Source organism: Puma concolor, chromosome A3 (assembly GCF_028749965.1).
Source record: "Puma concolor isolate L17-30 chromosome A3, mPumCon1.1.hap2, whole genome shotgun sequence".
Classification (NCBI taxonomy): Eukaryota; Metazoa; Chordata; class Mammalia; order Carnivora; family Felidae; genus Puma; species Puma concolor.
In genome coordinates, this window is record NC_141669.1 from 2,408,189 (window position 1) to 2,429,707 (window position 21,519).

General features: G+C 58.5%; 1 protein-coding gene across 8 annotated transcripts in view; it reads left to right on the plus strand.

Annotated features, from left to right (window-relative positions):
• COLEC11 (collectin subfamily member 11) overlaps positions 1-15,945 on the plus strand; it is a 33,452-nt gene extending 17,507 nt beyond the window's left edge. For 2 of the 8 annotated variants that reach the window (XM_086699931.1, XM_086699932.1), the window contains exons 3-7: positions 1,390-1,498; positions 10,693-10,764; positions 13,593-13,646; positions 15,005-15,100; positions 15,243-15,945. In XM_086699931.1, the coding sequence (XP_086556057.1) occupies positions 1,390-1,498; positions 10,693-10,764; positions 13,593-13,646; positions 15,005-15,100; positions 15,243-15,652 (741 nt within the window). In that variant the 3' untranslated portion in view covers positions 15,653-15,945. The remainder of the gene's footprint in view (positions 1-1,389; positions 1,499-10,692; positions 10,765-13,592; positions 13,647-15,004; positions 15,101-15,242) is intronic. The other 6 variants (XM_086699930.1, XM_086699936.1, XM_086699935.1 and 3 more) reach the window with 4 other exon arrangements.
• Positions 15,946-21,519: the final 5,574 nt, after the last annotated feature.

Below are 21,519 nucleotides of genomic sequence, written 5' to 3' on the forward strand. Positions count from 1 at the left end.
TCCCTGATGATTTTTATTTCTTGTTTTCTCCTTCACTCCAAACAAATTAGTTAAAAAAATAAATGAACTATTCTCATAGTTCAAAGTTCAAAGCCTACTCCTTCTCAAAGTTCAAAGAAACTCCATGCTCCCTGGCACCCTCCCCCCCACTGGGTTGATTTCTCTTTTCAGAGATAGTCCGCGAATCGAATCGGCAAGCATGTGTACACTCTATTCCTCCCTCCTTTTGTGCAGACGGTTACACTGTACACGTATTGATCTGCATTTCCCTCTTTCACTTAACAATATGTCCCCGAGATCATTCTATGCGGGCACGGACGTGTTTCCCGCCTCCTCCCCCGTGGTGACGTGGGATTCCGCGTGTGGACTCATCCTGCTTCAAATGGGCTCCATTCCTGGAGGGGGGTTTGCTGCAGAGAATGATCCAGTATGTGTCCTTTTTAAGCGTGTATGAGTACGGCTTGAAGGTGAATTTCTAACAGTGTGATCGCCAGGTCAGCGTGCTCAAGCATTTGACATTTTGGTCGATCTTGCCCTCCCAAAGGATGGAGGCAATGCGCTCTCTCACGGTCAACACGAAGAACCGTCGCCCGACGCCCTCGCTGAGGTGGGAAAGCTGCCAGTCTGACCGTAGGAAAATGCCGCCTTAGGAGGCTTCACTTTGCTTCTCTTATTATGAATGAAGCAGAGTCACTTTTCGTGTATTTAAAAGCCATTTGTATTTCTTTTGGTTCTTCTAGTGTGTCTTTTTCAGCCTTTAAAAAATGCTTTTGGGTTCTTTTTCTTCTTGATATGTAAGATACTTTTCCTACCTCTGAATATCTCCTTAGAATACGTTTCCTTAGAATACTTCAAAAAGGCTATCCGTGCGTACCTCTCTGTGCACTCTTCCCGTTTTCTGGAGCACTCCATCCGTGGAGCAGGAGTGAGGGAGGCAGGAGCCCCTCTCCTGGGGCCCCTGCAGGATGCCAGCCCAGCTGACCGGCAGGAGAGCCGGCCCCGGGGGGGCGGGCGGGGCGGGCTCCGTGGTCAGCTTGTGCTTCGCAAAGTGCTTGGGTTGTGGTAACAATCTCAGAACTACAGGGCTTGCTGTGTTTATTTCATTACCATACTTCTCAGGAAAGTCGAAAGTGCTGTACATGTACCTCTAATTTTATTACTGAACTAGTGATGAAATTTACACAGTGGTAAGAGGATGTTTCTCTGCTTCTTTGTGGGGACGATTCTATATTGTGCAGCCGGGAAGTGGGCTAGCTCCCCAATCCTAGATGCTCACAAATTCATCTCACGATCCCGTTTCACTGATGTGTCTTCCAAGTCACCGTGTTTGAGCTCAACAGGCAAGTGGCAGTGAAGTCCTGCCTTCATGAAGTAACTGCCCTGTTTCAGCTCTCTCCAACGCACAGCAGTAACAGGTGCTCTGATAGAAGGTTTATGCATACCGGAAGTGAGAAAGTCAGCCATACTAAAATCACCCAGAGACTGCTACTTATTTTTGGTAGGTTTCCTTTTTTCGTGCCTTTTTTTGCTTTGTTGTGATTACGTTGTTCACATAAATTTGCATGCTATTTCTTTTGTTTATCTTGAGAGACAGAGTGAGTAGGACAGGGGCAGAGAGAGAGAGAGAGAGAGAGCTACAGAGGAGCTGACAGAGAGGGAGAGAGAGAATCCAAGCAGGCTCCATACTGTCAGCACAGAGCCCGACGCGAGGCTCGAAACCACAAACCACGAGCTCATGACCTGAGCTGAAGTCAGATGCTTAACCGACTGAGCCACCCAGGCGCCCCTTCCTCGTTCCTTCCATATTTTTGGTATTCTGGACAAAGACCACGAGCTGATTTTTGATGTTGGCGCCTTTTATAAAGGTGGCTGGACCTACAGCAGGTGTCCCTGGGGTGAGGGTTTGTGGTCTCTGGCCTCCTGCAGACACCCCGCGTGCTGACAGCGCGCTCACGGTCTGCGCTGGACGTGGAGAGAGCTGTGGGCGACCTCGGAAGTGCCAGGCCCGGCTCCCCTGTAGCAAAGCTCCCAGGAAGGATGAGCACAGCTCCCGGGGCCTCCACAGACCCCCTCCCCCCGGCCTCTGTGCAGCACGGGGGTGGCAGCCGCTCGGGGCCTGAGGGTCCTCCCACCCTCTTTCCCACCCTCCCCTCCTGTCCGGGAGGGTTTTGGTGGCTCACAGCCACCTCTCGGCCACACTCTTCCTGGTGCCCGGTCTCCAACACCTGTAGCTTCCAGAAGGCTCTTCTCTCCCGCGGAGACGCACGCGGGCAGCAGCGAGCATTGCAGGAACCGGGGGTCCGGGACGTGTCTGCTCTTAGCAGCCCGGGCACCACCTGGGCAAAGGGACCGCCGCCTTTTTCCATTTCTCGGAATCATTTTTTTCCGTGTAAATATCACTGGGCTCCTTGAGAAGTATAAAAAGTTTATTAGCTTTTGAATCTCTATCACACTTTACTGGTGACCGATGCTGCCGTTCTGAGCTTTCACCCGGTTGCCCCGACGCCGGCTTCCTGCCCACAGCACCGCCCTGCAGCTTCCTCAGCTGTGATCTGGCTGTGCCAGGTGGGGCGCCGTCCGGGCCTCAGGGGTGGGGTCCTCCGCCCTTCTCGGGGTGCTCCCGCTTGCACACGTGTCGTCCGCCTGCCTCACGGTGGCTGCTGAGGGTCCCCAGAGCCTCTCTCCAGCACCTGGTCCAACCGCTGCCAGGAGGTTCACGTGCAGAGTCTCGCCCTCAACTTTCCAACCCACTTTCTCATCTGAGGCTCCGCAGCCTTGGGTCTCGTGAGTGCTGATGACACCCTGAGCCTCCTGTCCTTCTGGCTCAGTGTCTGGGCGAGTCCCTCCCCTCCTCTCCGTTCACCACTGCAGGGTGGGTCCCTTCCCCGACGAGTCATATTCCACAAGTGCGCCACAGCAGGGCTTCCTCCCTTTGGGGAAGTCCCGGGACTGGATGGATCTGTGGTCCCAACGCTGCCTATGGGGCTCAGCCCTCCTTCACATCTTGGGCAGATCGCCAGGAGCCGCTGATGGGGGCCTGCTGCTCCCCACAGTGGAGAGAGTGCCCCTCACCCCCGGGGCTGCTGCTGAAAGTGCGGGAGGGACCCTTACATTGCCCTTTGCCTCCGCGGCTAATCCGCTAATCTCTCTCCCTCCCCTTCTCCCCATTCTGTTTTGTTTCATGGCATGTTTAAAATACAACATACTACGTTTCAGCTAAGGTAGAAAATTTTGGACACCACAAAATACGTATGGATAACATGAGATTGTTACATAAAATTTTATTTTAGAGAGAGTGCACGCATCTGCAGAGAAAAGGGGGGCAGAGAGGGGGTCAGAGGATGCCAAGCAGGCTCCGTGCTGTCAGAGCAGAGCCCGACGCGGGGCTTGAACCCATGAACTGGGAGCTCGTAACCTGAGCCAAAGTCAAGAGTGGGATGCTCAACCGACTGGACCACCCAGGAGCCCCCGGATGAGGTTATCTGGATGAAATTCACGCAGTGAGGTCCTCTGCCTTCGGTCAGGTGACCCGTCAAGACGGCTCCACAGTTCTCACATCAGTGCCAGAAGGATGACACAGCCACTTAGGTCAGCGACTCTCAAACTTCCTCTCTTTGTGAAGCAGCGCGAGTGTCCGTAGCGTGGAGCACCTGCAGGCGGAGGGGGTCCTGCGGGCTCCGGGACGTCGTGGGCCCTCCCGCCCCCCCAGGCTGCCGCCTACTCTCAGGGCTTTGCAGGTCCCGAAGACCATGGGACTTGGGCTCCATCTGGCAAAACACGCGAGCTGCTCACACTTGCAAACTGCCTCTGGCATCGAGGCCTGAGGGGCATTTCTCCTGGGGTCCTTCGGAAGAGGCCCCGCTGGTGACTGGCCTTTAATGGCAAGTCCGCCCCGTGCGTGGTGGGCGTGACCCACCCGCTTTCATCTTGGTCTCACGCGAGACCGGCGCTTGGAAAGACCTCGATCAATTGAAAAGTAATTTGAAATTCAGCCTCTTCAAGTATCTTTGAAATCTGCGGTGACCCTGTCCGCTGCGCCGAGGGCCCCAGGGGTGCAGACGTGGGTCTGTGGGTCTGTGGCCAAGGATCGGGCCACGCAGAGCTGGGTTCTTCTCACTGGCTCTGCTCCGCTGCTGCTTCTCAAACCGTGGTGCACAAGGGAACCAGCCGGGCCCTCGTTACAGTGCAGCTTCCGTTCCGGAGGCGGCCGAGACGCGGGCACCCGTCGGCAGGCGCCCAGGCGGTGCCGTTCCTGCGTGGAACAGCGTTCCAGCGTCTGCACTGCAGGTCGGTCGTGAACATCTGCTCGCCCTCACCTGGGTGCCCTGCTCATCTCGGATCCCGTAAAGTGCAACCGCGTCCCGTGGGGCCTCTGGCGGATTTGCTGTGTGCTGGGGCGGGGGGGAGGGGCTCGGGTGGGCACACGGAGCGGCCCTCCTGCAAGGGGGACTCAAACAGGAGAAAGTGCCCGCCAGCCGATGGATGCCTTTTCCGAAATAACAGAGTCCAGCCGAAGGAGCTTCAGAAACCTCCTGCTGTCCTTTGTCCTTTACTGAAATAAGCGTAATTTGCACATTTCTAGCCTGCACAGCGAGGTGGAAACCGTACAGGGCTGGCTCTGCTGACACGGCCTGCTAAGTGTGTCATCCACGTTTTCAAGGCGCCCTGCTAGGAGGACAAGATTAGGGGGCCCCCCGGGCCGCTCCCCTTGGAAGCCAGGGCCCTCCTGGCGCGCCAAGGTGGAGGGTGACCCTGTGTCGGTGACAGGCTTTCTGGGCTCTGCAACGTGCACATTACCCTTCGTTAAAAATCGCTGAGGAAGTGAATTCCGAGTGCCCTCTCTCCCCTGTCTCCACTTCAAAGGACTGTGTGAGATCTTCATTAAAATTAATCAGAATCACGTGCCTGCTGTGCTCTGCTCCCGCTCCTTCGTTCCTCCTGTGTGTCTAGAGGACAGACACGCTCTTGTACGCTTCTCATTAGTGGGATGGGACGAGGGAGGGACATCATGTCAGCTCCCGGCTCCCTGGGGAGCCTCCGCCAGCTCTTCAAACTTACGGGGACGGGATCCAAGTGCGTCTGGTGCATTTCCAATCACCTCCTACATCCGAGGCAGGGAAATTTGTTTGCTTTTTGCAAAAAGCTTCTTGTCGTTTGGAGGGCAAGAAAACCTTCCCGGAAGCAGGCAAAAAGGCCATCGGTGCTCCCGTGAGAGCCTCCGGGCTTATTACCACACTATTTCTCCGCCCAAGAAACGTCTGCGAGTGAAAACAAGTCAGCTACACAAACCGCCCGGGATCGCTATGGAGAATGTGCTGACCATCTCGGGGGAGTTTAATGGTTCTTACCTTTGTGTCTCCAACACACCCAAGACACAGAACATTCCTCTTGGGAACGGTAGCCACCCCAGGGGTAGGTCAGTGCACAGGGGCTGTGGCAGGGGGCGAGTGTGCGGGGGGCCTCCTGGGTGCCCTGGTGGTCTGGGTTCAAGCCCAGCCAGTGCTTACCAGCTTCACAACCTCAAGAGGTGTGAGGATAAAAGATACGTTTGTGTTCGCGCACTTGTGCACACACACGGGTGTATGGGTTGTGCGTATGCTTCTACGTGTGTACGTATGTTGGAATAGGCATGTGTATGTTGGCACGTATGTGTGTGCACACAAGGACACGCGTTTACACCTGCATTTATGTTGGCACGTATGGGTGCGTGCTTGCATGAGTGTGTCGTATGTGTATATGTGCACACGCGTGTGCACACACACATACTTGCACACTTGCGTATATGCACGTGTGTGCGTATGTTCGTGTGTGCACCGCCCAGCACCGGCAAAGGATGGCTCTGCTCATTCTGCCCAGTGAAAGCAGGTCTGCAGCGGGTGGGAGCCGTGCACGGAGGTGTGGAGTCTCTGACCCGCACTCAGGCCTGGCGGTCCCCAGGGCCGGCCCTTCCCCACACTGGCCCTCCTGTAAGGTGGTTGCGGTGTGTGGCACGACCGGGTTTTGCCACGTCTTAGGGCCTGTGGAGGGGGGCCCGGTGGAAGAGGACATTGTTGAGGGCAAAAGGGACAGTCTGGCGATAGGTAAGGCGGGGCCAACTGGCAGCTGTCCCGGGTCCCCATGGCCAGGTGTCCTCAGCCTCGGCCGAGGCAGCCCGGGGCGGGGGGTGGTGTTTGTCTTCCCATAAGTCCGTAGCATACTTTCAGCCCCGCTCGTGGCAGTGTAGCCTTCCGGGTGTGACTGGCTCCACGGGGAGCCTCTCTGGTGCTGGAAGACCGGCCCCTGCTCCTCAGCCGGGGTGTGGGCTGGAGAAGGAGACCTCAGTCTGAACGGAACGTACGTTACCATGTGCTCAGCGACCCAGGGTCCCCTTTACAGAGAGGACCCAGAGGCTCAGAGGACCGTAACTTGTCCCAGCTTGCATGGGCAAAGGACTGCGATCGGGGTCTCATGTGCTGGGTCCATGCTCCAGGCCACTGAACAACAGGCGTGCCCAGCTCGCTGTGTGACTCGAGGTGGGTGGCTTTGCCTCTCAATCCCAGTTTCGCTGGCGGCAGAGAAAGCGTACTGGACTGTTAGCGCTGCCGCGACAAATACCACGGGCCCGGGGGTGTAAACAACAGCTGTTTATTCTCCCGCGGCTCCGGAGGCTGATGTCTGAGACCCGGGTGCCCACGTGCCGAGGGCCCCATGACCACCTGTGTCACCCTGCTCCGTGAGCTGTGCGATGTCCCTCCTGGCACCATTTTCCCCAGAGCCCCCAAGGCACGGTCCCACACTTCTCCAAGGGCAGGGGCCGGGGGGCACGTGACAGCAGCGACCTCGAATCAGCGTTAACGTTGGCCGTGCCATTCGGAGCTGGGCCAAGAGCCAAATGCTCTCAAGTTAACTGCCGGGTTTTAAGTTACCCAGAAGGCAGGATGTGTGCGGACCCTCAGGGCGCGTTTTCCGCTGATGAAATCAATCAGTAATTAATCGTTCTGTGGAGGTGGGGAAAACACTTCGCGGCCACGCACCTGCAGGCAGGCACTCTCCTCTGGCTCTCCCCACCCCTTCCCTGTGCGGGAGGGAGGCGAGCCGTCTGGATGGGGGCAGAGGGCCAGGTGTTGTTTTCGGTTTCTCTGTGTGGGGCAGGGGGGGTGGGGGTAGGGCTCAGGGAGAATCCCCTCCCACATTTCGGGGTGGGATCTTCCCAGCGGCCAGCAGGCTCTTCAGTCACGTGATGGGGCCGCACTCACGTCCAGTCTGTGCTCTACTGTGGCTCCCAGTCTCCTCTGTCGTGTTCGGGCTTTTGAACAGGAAGGCGCACTCCATCATCCTCTGGGATCTGGCGGCCCTGCCCCTGTGTCGGGGGATTCGGCGGGGGCCCAGCCGGTTAGCGCAGGCGCAAGCCTCCGGGTCTCTCTGGGCCTCTGCCTTCCCATCTGGAGACAGGGTTCGGTCGGGCGGTCTCCACCGAGACGTCCTGCTCTGGACGCTGCCTTCGTGGGAGTGCCGTTCGAGCTTGTGTGGTATTTAGTGGGCCTGACCTTCCCCGTGAGGGCGAGACACCGAATGTCCCAGCAGACTGCTGTCACGGCTGACCGCTGAGTGAAAACAAGCAAAACAACCTTAGGTGTGGGGGACACTCGACAGTTACAGAGGCACACATGCTGAGGTCATCCTGACACCTGTCCTGCGGCCCAGCCCAGCTTCTCCGGCACTTGAGATCCCTCCCGGGGCCCCAGGAAGGGGGCCCCGTGGAGAGTTGGGGGACAGCTAGGTTAGCCTTTGGAAGGGAGGCCTGGGGAATGAGGCCGGCAGCGGGCGCACAGGCCGTGCGCAGCACTAACACTGTCGCCTCCCAGGGAACGTTGATGTTTCCGCAGAACGCTCTTTGCAAGAGGCTGAGTGGACACGCCACAGTCACCAGGAATTAATTCCTCCCGGTGCTGGAGGCTGGACGTCCAGATCCGGCTGCCTCTGGTGAGGACCTCGTCCCCGGCGGGGGACGGCGCTCTTTCCCCCACCTGTGTCTCTCCTTCCTACCAGGGCCCCACCCTCGTGCCCTCATGTAAGCCCGGTCACCTCCCAAGGCCCACCTGCAGCCCCCGGTTAGGGGTTAGGGCTTCAGCAGCGGACACTGGGTGGGGGTGGGGGGGCACACTTCAGTTCCCTGCGGAGGTGATGGTCGGGCCGTGCTGGGACACTCTGCCTCGGGGGGGGGGGGTTTCATCACTAGATGAACAAAGACAGAACGGCCGTGCTCAGAGGAAGAGGCGGCCGTTCCAGCGAGAACTGAAACGTCAGGGGCGCGGCCTGGGGGAAGACGAATGTCGGGCGTGTTTCACCGCGGGCTGCGCGGAGAGTGACGCGGTGCGGGCGGCGCTGTCTGGTGCGGGATCACCGGGCGGGCACGTGCGGGGCTGACTGCTGGCCTGAGACCTGTTCTTGGCCGTCTTCCTTTGCTGCCCTGGCGGCTTGCGGTTGGGGTTGATGAAGGTGAGCCTGTCCCGTGGACCCCGTCAGCAGGATAGGCCGGCCTGGTGACCGGAGTGTGGCCGGGCGACTCAGGGTCGTCTGGCTGAGGACGGGAGGCAGGGCTGGCGACTCAGGGGACAGAGCAGCGCAGATAGCGCTCAGCGGCACACGGACCGCTGTGCCCCAGGCTGGCGCAGTGGGGGCTGCCCCGCACTAGGGGGCGCCGTCTCCGCACCCACCCTTCGTTGCTGCCCCACTGGGACCCCCACCCCACCCACCCCGGGCCTCATGCTCTTGCCCCGTCCCACCTGTCTCACTGGGCTCTGACCCTGCGGGCCCCCTCCTGCAGTGGGGTCCCCGGGGCCCGTCCCCTTGGGGCGACATCACCAGGCTGCCTGTTGCCAGTAACCGCGGACGCACCGGCCGGGGGCCCTCGAGGCACACTGAGTCATGGCCGGCCTTGCCCCACACCCCAGCTGCGCGGTCCAGGGGACCGCGCCCTTTCCCTGCCCTCCCCCACCTCCGTGTGCCCTGGGGGGGTGGGTCCCCTGCTGCCGCTGTCACCCCTCACATGGCCTGTCCGTGACGTTTGGTACTGCTGCTCCCCCGGCCCTGTGTCTGCGCCCCCTTCCAGCCCCTTTGCGGGCCAAGCACCAATGGCATCCTGTCACTCTCCTCCCTGACTCCCACCCCCCTCCATCCTTCCTCCACCCTGGTCCATGGGTTCAGGCCCCTCTCAGGGCTTACTCACACCCTCTCTGGTTATTACACCCATTACAGGTGTCTGATCGCCCCCAGATCTTCCCCGCAGGTCTCAGTTCTGTTGCCCCGTGTCCCTGGCACCAGGCACAGCACGCAGTCCGCAGGACCTGTGGCCTGAGTCGCCTCTGTGGTGGCTGGGCCAGCCTGGCCTCGGTTTGTGTGGCGTCCCCCGCCTCCCGTGGGGTCTCAGATCTGCGGTCACAGCTCGGTCCTGGCCCTGCCATACCTCGGGCGCTTGACCCGGACAAGCCACTCAGGTCCTCTGCGTCTCCTCTGTGTCGTGAGTCACTCGTGTAAGAGAACGGGCGTGAGTGTGCTTCCTGTGCGAGCCTCAGCCAGCTGTGTGTGTGACGGGTGTGTTTCCGTTTGAGCTGCAGCTCGTCCGAAGCCTCTGGTCTCTGTCCCGAACTTAGGGAATATCGCAAAACTAAGAGCTCTTGGCTGGGAAGTCCTCAGGTTAAAGGAGAGGGTGGGCGTCAGGACAGCAGGACAAAGCCTCATCTGCGTCACACACAGTCCTTCCGACCACGTCTCTCCTGCCGAGCTGCTTATGCTGAGTTTCATGTAGTTTCAGATTCTTAAATTAAAGCCGATCTTGTATTTCTTCTACCGAATGGTCTGTGTGTTTGTTTGACACTGGCCGGCTTGGCTTGCGGTCTGTGGCGATCACCAGCGGACAGGCAGGTATGGCTGCTGACAGTTTCAGGACACTTTCTGGGAGAAAGTCTGAGTGTTGAGAAAATCCCCCCGCTGACGTGATTGGTTCCGTGAATGGGTGAGGAGGGCCGTTCTTGGTCTTAGTGAGCTGGTCGGCGAGGACGGTCGCATGGGGACTGTTACGAGGACGTCACTGGGGTCATGGCGTGAGGACCAGTCACCGGGCCAGCCTGCGGTGATGGGAAGTATGGAGGAGGTGAGGGGCAGCACTGGTGACCCCCCCAAGCTCCGGTGATGGGACTGCAGGTGGTGTGCAGGCCGGCCTCGCTGGAAGACTAGTGACCCTATGAGCATTCCCAGGATCCTCCTCGCCCTCTTCCTTGCCTTCCTTCTCCCCCACCAGCGGGTGGTGGAGGGTGACCCGTGTGCCCCTTTGCAGGAGTGTGGTCTGCTCAACTTGGTCTGGGGCCAGGTGCAGGAAGACGGGCTGGGACGGAGGACAGACAACCTTGTCCATGGACGTAACCGGAGGGGCCTCGACTGAGTTCAGGATTAGGGATGCACCGCGGGCCCCCTTCGTTCCATAGTGTGTGTGACTTTTAAGCGAGGTGTGTCTTCCTCTGGAAAACATATCAACAGCGACCTGTGAAGAACCTTCCAGGGTCCGTCACATACGTGACCTTGAAGAGACTAAGAGGACAGATGTACGTTTTCGTCTCCTCTTGTGCGTGTGTGCGTGTGCGTGTGCAATGTTGAACAGGAGGCATGCCAGATTACCTACGCACCAACCAACTTTGATCTTGTTGTTTTCTACAGGAGACATGGGTGACAAAGGACAGAAGGGCAGTGTGGGTCGCCATGGAAAAATTGGTCCCATTGGTTCTAAAGGTATTTGCGACGCACTTCTTGCCCTATTCCTTCCCGGGCTCAGGGTGCGGGAGCTCGAGGATGGTTGCAGACTGGCCAGTCCCGCCTGGCGGCTGTGCTTCTGTGTGCTTTCTACGCGATGCTGTGGTCTCAGGGTTTGCAGCGGGCAGTGGTGGTCAGACTCACCTGCTGGCTGTGCGCCCACCAGGGCGGGGCGAGGGCTCCTGTCCTGGAGGGCGCACAGGGCACCCGGGAGGGGGATCCGGGGCTGGTGTGCTTGGCAGGACGGTCACTACCACTTCCGTAACCAGTTTAACGAGACGCCGGAGCCCCGTTTGACTGATGGAAGGATGGTGTTCCGGAAACGCTGTCTGTCCACCTCCAGCTCTGGTGATTTTTTGAAACCGTGGGGTGTCTCTGAGTGCGAACGGGGCCCAGGAAGGCAACAGCCAGTGAGGGCAGCCCTCTAGTGACGAGATGCCTGCACTTGCCTGGGTCCGTGTCGAGACCTCCTCTGACCGTACGGCCCTGCAGGGGCGGGCAGGTCAGGATGTGGCCTCGAGCCACACAGCCCCTCTGTCTCTCTCGCCGCCCAGTCAGCAAACCCTCCCTGGGCCCCTGGTGTGCCCTGTGCTCTCAGTAAGCGAGGCCACGGGGGTCTCCCCACCTCCCCCAAGGGTGCTAATGAGGCGGCCGAGGCTGGGGATGACCAGGGCTTGGCAACGTGAGGGTGGGGCGCAGGGGGCGGGTCCGTGTGGTCTGCCCAACTCTGGTGCCGGGTTTCTTCTGCCTCAGTAACCTGCCTCGGGGGTTTGGGCTGCGAGTGGGTTCGGGTGGTTTGTTCCGATCGGTGGTCACGCACCTCCCCCGGCCTCAGCCAGTCCCCGGCAGGTTCTCGGCCAGGAGTGTGACGGTCGCTGCGGCCAGCTCAGCGGAGCTCAGGTGTTCCGGGGAGCACCTGTTCAGGATGGCCCACTCCTTACGTAAAGAGCACATAGATAGATACGCGTGGCACAGAGAGAGACATGTGCTTTGCAAAGGCTCTGAAAAATCGCGGTAAAGCATTCCTAGTATAAGATCTGCCACGTGAGCTATTTTCAGGCGTACAAGTCAGTGGGATGAAGTACCTTTGTGATGTACCACCTTCACCACCGTTTGCAAAATGTTCTCATGGCCCCGGAGAGAAACTCGGTCATCATGAGGCAGCGTCCCCTGGTCCCCTCCCTCAGCCGTGGTCACCACTACTCTTGGGGTCCATGACTTTGTGTGCTCTAGGTTCTAGGTCATTCACGTAAATGGAATCCTACTAGATTTGTCATCTGTGTCTGACTTATGTCACAGAGTGTAACGTGTTCTAGGCTCCTCTGTGTTGTAGCTAGGTCAGCATTTCCTTCCTTTTTAAGGCTGAATCATGGCCACACCGCATCTTACTTATTCACGTGTCTGTCGGCAGAGATTCGGGCTGTTTCCACCTGTTAGGTCCTGGTAGGTGCTGCGCAGAGCGCCATGGATGTTGGCATACGAGTAGGGATGTGTGTGCTTTTCACGTACAGCGTGTGCTCTGAATAAACGTCTGTGTCTCACCGCAGGACAGCTTGCCAGCAAGCCCCTCATGCAGCTTAGTTTATGTGCTCGTCAGGCTGACCTGTCTGTCATTCCTGAGCCCTGATGCTGGTGAGAGTCACAGGGGTCGTCTGGACGGACCTGGCGCGCTCTCCCCCCTCCCCCCCCTTGACAGAATGTGCTGAGACTGCACAGAGGGAGGGGACACTGGTCCTCCACCGCCCACGCCAGCTGGATGTTTAGGCTCTCAGGGAGGAGAAGGCGCTGTAGGAGTGCTCACGCGCCTTTGTACATTCGTTGTGTATTTTATTGTTTTATTTTATAATTATTTTATCTATTTTATTTTTTTAAAGTTTATTCATTTTAGGGTAACCAGGAAGCTTGGTGGCCATGGTGGTGTCCAACCCCTTTCCTTTTTAAACAACATTTTTTTTTAACATTTATTTTTGAGAGAGCAAGACAGAGCACGAGTGGAGCAGGGGCAGAGAGACAGAGAGAGAGAGAGAGAGAGAGAGAGAGAGAGAGGGGGGACACAGAATCCGAAGCAGGCGCCAGGCTCTGAGCTGTCAGCACAGAGCCCGACACAGGGCTTGAACTCACGGACCGTGAGATCGTGACCTGAGCTGAAGTCGGACACCTAACCGACTGAGCTACCCAGGCGCCCCTCACCCCCCCGCCTTTCCTTTATAAGCTGCGGGGCAAGGTTGGGCAGGAGGGCTGCATGGCACATCCTGTCTCCAGGAGGCGGCGTGACAGGCCAGGTGGGGGCCCTGGTGCCCTTGGAGAGGGCTCAGGAAGGACTCTCTACTCCATTGGGGTGAGACTGTCCCCAGGTCCACCCCAGTGCCCACATGACACGTTCTCCCTGAGTTTCCCTGCCATCATGAGGGCACAGGTAGGAGTCAGGGTTAGTTGTTACTGACCCAGGGGGTTAAAGGTTCATGACGTGAACCTACAAATTGTTCTATGAGACATCTGGGGTTTTTGGAGTCGATTTAAAGAAGGATCGTCTGGCAGTCTCTAAAATCTAGTGATAGGCCTGTGTCCCATGTCACATCGAGAGAGCCTGAAGAATTAGAGATCTATAGAATACAACTCTCTGTATTCACAGCAAAAAGAGGGTCCAGGGGAAACTCCTAGGATGTTACCATGGAAGAAACAACACTGTTATCCAGGGGAAGATCCTAGGACATGACACACAGAACGTTGTTAACCCTGATAATTCTGAACTTGAGTGACATGTCCCAGCTCCACTTGGTGATTTTGACTTTGCTTGCCTTTTTCAGGTGAAAAAGGAGATTCTGGTGACATAGGGCCCCCCGGCCCTAATGGAGAACCAGGTATGGCGCAGAGGGCCCAAGGGTTTGTAAAAAAAAATGTATTAAAACTTGCACTTTCTCCCAATCTCATTGAAAAATAATGACAGGGGCACCTGGGTGGCGCAGTCGGTTAAGCGTCCGACTTCAGCCAGGTCACGATCTCGCGGTCCGTGAGTTCGAGCCCCACGTCAGGCTCTGGGCTGATGGCTCGGAGCCTGGAGCCTGTTTCCGATTCTGTGTCTCCCTCTCTCTCTGCCCCTCCCCCGTTCATGCTCTGTCTCTCTCTGTCCCAAAAATAAATAAACGTTGAAAAAAAAAAAATTAAAAAAAAAAAAAAAAGAAATAATGACATACCTCCCTGGAGAAGGTTAAGACGTACAGCACGACGGTTTGATTCACAGATACCGCAAAGCGGCCACAATGGGTTCCACTAACATCCGTCTTCTCGTGTAGACACAATAAAAAGGAAAGACGGAAGAAAGCAGGACTTGCGAGGAGAGCTCTGGGGACTGGGTCTCTCGGCAGCCTCCCGTGTGCTACAGAGCAGTGTTAACTGTGTATCGGATCCCTGGTGGGCATTTATCTTAGGCGGGGTGGGGGTGGGGCGTCTGCACCGTCTGACCCCCTGCCTCCAGCTCCCCTCCCCCACCACACATGTAAGTGAGGTCCTGCAGGATTTGTCGTTCTCTGCCTGACTCACCTCACGCGGCAAGAATGCCTTCAGGTCCATCCATGGACAAGGGAGGGGCAGGGAGAGAGGGAAAGACAGGGAATCCCAAGCAGGCGCGCTCCTGGGCCCTCATTTCCTCGGATGTTCTGGCTCCTCTGCTTCCGCACAGTCGCCGTCCCCAACCCCACAGTCTGAGTTGCTGCCACAAGGCCACCCTCCACCCACCTCCCCTCTTCCTTCCCACGACAACAGAGCCCGATTTTAAAACAGGTGGGTCTCTGGGGCACCTGGGTGGCTCCGTCGGTTATGCCTCTGACTCTTGGTTCCGGCTCAGGTCATAGTCTCACGGTATGTGAGTGTGGGCTCCACACAGACAGCATGGAGCCTGCTTGGGATTTTCTCTCTCTCTCTCTCTCTCTCTCTCTCTCTCTCTCTGTCGTCCTCCGCCCCTCCCCCACTTATGCACTATCTTAATAAATAAACTTTAAGGTACAAATAAAATAAAACAGGTCGGGCTTGGTCCTGTCCTGCTGAAGTTCCCGCACCCCTCCCCTCGCCTTGGGGACGAAGCCTGCAATCTGGGTGTCCCGGCCTCCAAGGCCCGGCTTGCTCCTCGCCGAATGCGCTTTGTATCTGGGCGGGGGGGGGGGGCTGCTACCCCGGGCACGGTCCCGTCCGGTCTCACTAACACAGGGGCCGGCGTCCGCAGGCATCCCGTGTGAGTGCAGCCAGCTGAGGAAGGCCATCGGGGAGACGGACAACCAGGTCAGCCAGCTGACAGCAGAGCTGAAATTCATAAAAAATGGTACGCGCAACCCCAGCCCAGGGGGGCGGGGCGGAGGGAGCACGGAGGGACTCGGGCGGCCGTGTCCCCACGTCCGCGTCCCGCGGGTGTGCGCGTGCGGCGCCCCGAGTGTGCTTACAGAACGCGAGCGCTCACTTTCCAGCACTGCCCCCCCCCGCAGCTGTCGCCGGCGTGCGCGAGACCGACAGCAAGATCTACCTGCTGGTGAAGGAGGAGAAGCGCTACGTGGACGCGCAGCTGTCGTGCCAGGGCCGCGGGGGCACGCTGGGCATGCCCAAGGACGAGGCCGCCAACGGGCTGATGGCCGCCTACATCGCGCAGGCCGGCCTGGCCCGCGTCTTCATCGGCATCAACGACCTGGAGAGGGAGGGCACGTTCGTGTACTCGGACCGCTCGCCCATGCAGACCTTCAACAAGTGGCGCAGCGGCGAGCCCAACAACGCGTACGACGAGGAGGACTGCGTGGAGATGGTGGCCTCGGGCGGCTGGAACGACGTGGCCTGCCATGTCACCATGCACTTCCTGTGCGAGTTCGACAAGGAGCACGTGTGAGCGCGCCGCGCACGTGGCCCCAGCGGAGCAGTGCGCACGCGCGCGGGCCCCGATGCACCTGCCGCCTGCGCGGGGCGGGGCGGGGCCCCACTGGGGGGCGGGGCGACGGCAGCCTCTGAACCGCCGACGAGCGCCCGGGAGGAAAGAGGTTTCCGGGGGTTATTTCTCAAGTGAGGTTTTATCACTTGTATTGTAGCCAAGTCTCATTATGGAATCATTACTCAGAATTGCTCTTGCCTTTGTCCCGACTATAAAATAAAAGCTTAAACATGATAATCGTCAAGTACCAACAATGGTAGTGGGCTCTTGAATCACTGTCTTCCTTTGAATTTCTGTCTGGAAAAGAACCCACGTGACTCCAGCCAATAGTTGTGTAAGTGACAATAAAATCTATGTTCCTTTCCACTACTGTCCAAGCAGGGACATTTTGCTTGCTGCAAACGCAGGTTTCGGGGAAAGGAAAAGTTCTCTAGACCTGACAGGTGAGCGCCTGGTGTTATTGTGTCCAGGTTTCTCCAGGAGCTTCAGGTGTTACTGCCCAAACTTACCCCGAACCTAGTGTCTTGCGAAAACAAATATTAAGTGTCTCACGCTTCCCGTGGATGAAGACTTTTTTGGGGGGTTTAGCCAGACCCTCGTGCCTATGGGCAGGATCTGGCTCTTTGTCCCCTGGGCCCCTCTGCTGGGCAGCTCTCAACACAACAGCTGGCTGTGTCAGAGTCGCAAGGAAGGGCCAGAGCAGGACCGTGATGGTCCTTTGTGACCTGGTCCGGGAAGTGATGTGCCGTCCCATCACTATATTCTGTTCACAAGGAGTGAGCCACCATGTCTAGTCCAGCTTGGGGAGGGGATTTCACAGGATGGGGAGGCAAGGTCCACTGGGAGCCATTCCAGAACTTTCTGCTATGATCACCTGTGCTTCTTCTCCGCTCTGTGCATCAGAATCCCTAGTAAAAAGTAAACCTCTTCCTGTTTCAAGAATACAACACGTGAGCACATACAGAAGACCCAGCTGAGGTTGTGGGAGCAGTTCTCCAGGGGCCTCCAGTGTTCCTTGTGTCTTGTGAGTGAGGCCGGCCAGTGTTCGGGACCATGTTTTTATTTTTTAAATCAAGTATTATTTTTTAATGTTTATTTTTGAGACAGAGAGAGACAGAGTATGAGCGGGGAAGGGGCAGAGAGAGGAAGACACAGAATCTGTAGCTGGCTCCAGGCTCTGAGCTGTCAGCACAGAGCCCAGTGTGGGGCTCTAGCTCATGACCTGAGCTGAAGTCAGATGCTTAGCCGACTGAGCCACCTAGGTGCTCCAAATTAATTAATTCTTTAATGTTTATTTAGTTTTTTTTTATTTTTAAAAAAAAATTTTTTTTTTCAATGTTTATTTATTTTTGGGACAGAGAGAGACAGAGCATGAACGGGGGAGGGGCAGAGAGAGGGAGACACAGAATCGGAAACAGGCTCCAGGCTCCGAGCCATCAGCCCAGAGCCTGATGCGGGGCTCGAACTCACGGACCGCGAGATCGTGACCTGGCTGAAGTCGGACGCTTAACCGACTGCGCCACCCAGGCGCCCCTAATGTTTATTTAGTTTTAAGAGAGAGAGGGAGAGAGAGAGCATGAGCAAGTGGGGCAGGGGCAGAGAGAGAGAGAGAGAGAAACAGAAGATCTGAAGTGTGCTCTGTGCTGACAGCAGAGAGCCTGACATGGGGCTTGAACCCATGAGCCGTGAGATCATGACCTGAGCCAACGTGGGATGCCCAACAGACTGAGCCCCCAGGCGCCCCTGGACCATGTTTTTGAGGATGTTTGCCTAGAGCCTTCCAGAACAATGGGCAGGCACAGTTACAAGCCAGCAGGATGGAGGTGATGCCCCCTCCAGAGGGAGGGGTGGCAGCTTCCTGCCCACTCAAGGGGGCTTGGGTTCCCTACATTCACAGGTCCTATCCTGGAACCACCTGCTGCACACAAAGGTGTTACCTGGGCCTCGTGACTTGCTCTGTGGGGACTGGAGCTTGGGACTCAGACCCATGCCAACACTGGCCGCTGCTTAACTGTAGGTCTGGGGGGGGGGGGCAGGCAAAGCAGCAGACCCCTGCTGGAGGCCCCCCTGCCATCCACAGGGTCGGGAAGATGTGGGGCATCTCAGTGCACGGACCCCCCCTTGTGCCTGGGGCAGATCCAGTCCTTGGGGTCCTGTGGCTGTGGCTGGGCAGGGCCCTGCAGGGGCCCCAAGCCTTGAGGTGCACAGCCTCACGGCCATTGTCGCTGCCCCAAGACTGTTTTCCGAACCTGCAAGGAGCCCCTGTTCTGTCAGCCCGATGGTGGGTGAGACGCGTGCACCTGCCTTCCTTCCATGGGCTCTTCTGGCCCCTGCGTAGTCCATGCTGAGCCCCGGCACCCCTCGGGGCCTCCGTTTCCTCACTTGGAGGTAAGGAGGGCGGGGGTCAACACCTCTGTGCTCTCACGTCGCCTCCAAGTCTCCCGAAGTTAGGGGGAGCTCAGCAGGTCCAGCCCTCCTGTCACCTCCCGCACTCAGCTGTCCTGAGACAGCCGGGGAAGGCACACCGGCCTTGGGCCTTCGTACCTGCTCCTGCGGGATTACGATCGGTGCGGAGCACATCTGATAGGATGTCAACCCCCCGGGCGTGAAGTCAGAACCACTGCCCCTAATTGAATCCCCCGACTTTTCAAGAAGGGGCCTCTTGTGCAGACTGCAGAGTCTGATTTGCAATGTGTGGGGTGGGGGGGGCGGTGTGGTTGAGGACAGAGCCGGGATTGATGAGGTGCCGCACTGAGGCGTGACCATGGAGCTGCGGCTCAGTCTCCTGGGGGCCCTGCGAGAGGCTGGGCGGAGACGGGGCGGGGGGAGCAGAGCGCGGCCCGGATCCGCGTGTCCACACTGCCATCCAGCGTCCGTCGCAAGCAGCGCAGGCAGGAGCTCTTTAGGATGGTGAGCGCGTGTGTGCGTGTACATGCGTGTGCATGCGTGTGCGTGTGTATCAGGGAGGGGAGGGAAGCGGCAGGAGGGGAGGGGAAGAGAGGGGAGAGGAGGGAGGGCGGGGGAAGAGAGGAGAGGAGAGGGGAGGGGAGGGAAGGGGGAGGGGACAGAGGGGAAGGGAGAGGAGGGGAGGGGTGAGCAGTGAGAGGCAGGGGTGGGGGGGTGGAGATGCTGCGGAACAAAGGCTGGCAGGCAGGGGGGGGAAGGAGGGGCTGCGGTCCCCAGAGGTGCTGTGCCCTTCAGAAAATCCTCCACCACGTGATTCCTCCACGTGACTCCTCCTCCGCCGGCGTCCCCAGGTCCCCAGGGCGGTGGCAGCCATCTAGAGCCGCCAGACAAAAGCCCAGTCAGAAAAGTGGGTGGTTCTGAGTGTTGGAGGAGGATAAGCTCTAGGCCTGGGATGCGGTTCATCTCTGGTCTCGAGGTCCCGGAAGCACCTGCACAGAGCTTGGTCCAGGCCCAACGGGAGGGTGACTGGGGTGTTTCTGCGGGGCAGCTGGGGTTCCTGTCCACGGTCCCTCTCCCCGGGCAGCCCCGTGTCACGTTCCTGCTTCTCTCATGCCTGCACAGCCGCTCTCGCTCTCCACCCACGCGGGTGGCTACCCCTGGACACTGTTTGGATGGTGGGCCCACCTTGCTTCCGGGGGGGGGAGTGGGTGGCAGGTGAGGACCAAGGTTGGTCACCAGGCACAACCCAGTTTAATCCAGGAAATCCAAACCGAGGGTGCGAGGTGTTTCTTAGCCATAAGCAAGAGCATGTGAGTCTCTCTAATTTAAGCAGAGAGGGGATTCGTTGAAAGGTTTTTGGGAGTTCGCAGGAATTTTGGAAAGACTGGAGAACCATCCTGGGGGCTGCGTGGAAGGGAACGGAGCCCACAGATCATGCTACAGATGGGCCTGCTGGGTCCGTCCGTGGCTGGCAGCTGCCGCCGTGGGCGCCGTGCAAGCAGGCTGTAGCCACTGCGTTGGTACCTCACTAGCTCCCCATCCAGAGTCTGGAGGGGCAGGTCTGCTCGGGTACCTAGTGTTCTGGGGCCAGCTTGTGTGTCTGCACAGGTTGTGCACTGCACAAATCCAGAGGCACCATTCATGGAACATGGTGGCTGGCATGCGTCTGTGCTATGAAGCTATGAAGGGGGCTGGGAAGGTGCAAGGCTCTCAGGGTCTCTGGCGGGAGCCATACTGCTTTCCAAGGATGAGCGTGTACCAAACACACGCGTCGGTTAGCTTCTGCTTGTGCGGCGGCCCTCCCCAAAGCTTAGTGCCTCTAAGCCGTGACCAAGTCTTTCCCCATTAACTGTGATTCTAGGGGTCAGCAGTTTGGGCTGAGACCAGCTGGATGGGTCTTCTGGCCATGGCTGGGCTCACACGTCTCCCGGCAGCTGCCGCAGTGGCTGGGGTGGCTGGTCTAGGACGCCTTGGCCGGCGGGCTTGCTCGCTCTGCAACCGGTTCTCATCCCCGAGGGACCAGCCTGAGCGTGTTCCCCAGGTGGCCGTTCCAAAAAGCAAGAGTGGCCCACAAGCTTTCCTGAGGCCTAAGCGTCGAGCCGGAACAACATGGCTCTGTCGCTGTCTAAGGCCAAGTGGTCGGAAGGTGAGTCCAGATTCAAGGGGAGGGTTGACCGGAGGAGCTGCGAACAGCTGTAGAGGATTGTGGCTGCGTCTGCCGTCTGCCGCCCGCAGGGAAGCGGCCAGATGTGGCCCAAAATAAGGGCCGAGGTCCATGATGGCGGGGGAGGGGGGAGAAGGAAGGGCATGGCAGGGGGTCAGCGTGGGATCCGGCCCGTGTGGGCAGAAGGGACAGCACGGGAGGAGACCAGCAAGCTGGACGCTGGATCTGTTCCTTTGTCCCTTTCTCTGAAGGTCCAGCAGGCACTGGGGCAGGGCCTGTGCTCAGAAACCTCTCCGGGGCCTGGGAGGCGGTGGGGGCACGAGGCGGGTCTCAAGGCAGAAGTTTCTAGCATTGCCCGGGGCTCAGGCACAGCGGGCTGCTCCTGGTGACAGTGTCCTGCCCCCCCACCCACCCCATCAGGCCGTGGTGCGCCAAGCCCTGGTGGCCCCGAGGGGCACCTCGCCTCTTCGACAGACGGCACTGAAGCAGCACCCGAGGCCGGGGTGCCGTTTCTCCAGTCCCCGTTCGCACCGCCTCTGGGCCGGTCGCCCCGATCCCAAACCTGTCTCACCCGTCACCCCCGGGAGGCTCCCCTGCCGGGATCAGCCCTCCATCACCATGTGACAAATCACCCTACGCTTCAGCAGCTCGTGTGTGTGGTCTCGCACAGTTTCTGTGGCCCAGGAGCGTGGGGGCAGCTGAGCGCGGTGGTTCTGGCCAGGGCTCCTCCTGGGTGGCCTTCGAGCCTCTGGGGGAAGGAGCCGCGGTCGCCCGCATGCGGGGCCCCTGCCGGGCTCGTCGCTGGCTCGGGGCTGGTCCGGACCACCGCTCTCCCTGCTCTTGCTGTCCTCACCCCCCAGCAGAGCCGACTGCAATCGCGTGCGCCGTGGGGGACGAGGCTCTGGGCTGCCACACGTGGCCACCGAGCACGTGGAATTTAGCTAGTGAGACAGGATGTAAATTTAAAATTTCATCGAACTTCTATTAAAAACATTTAAATGTTTTTCCAAAGTTTGTTTATTTTTGAGAACGAGAGAGCGTGCGTGTATGGGCCAGAGCCAGCGGGGGAGGGACAGAGAGGGAGAGAGAGAGTCCCAAGCAGGCTCCACACCGCCAGCCCGGGGCTCAAACTCACAGACCGGGAAATCATGACCTGAGCGGAAGTCAAGAGTCCGATGCTCAACTGACCGAGCCACCCAGGCACCCCGTGACTTTAAATTTTAGGTATGATTTTAGGTAACCGGTGGCTGGATGCTGC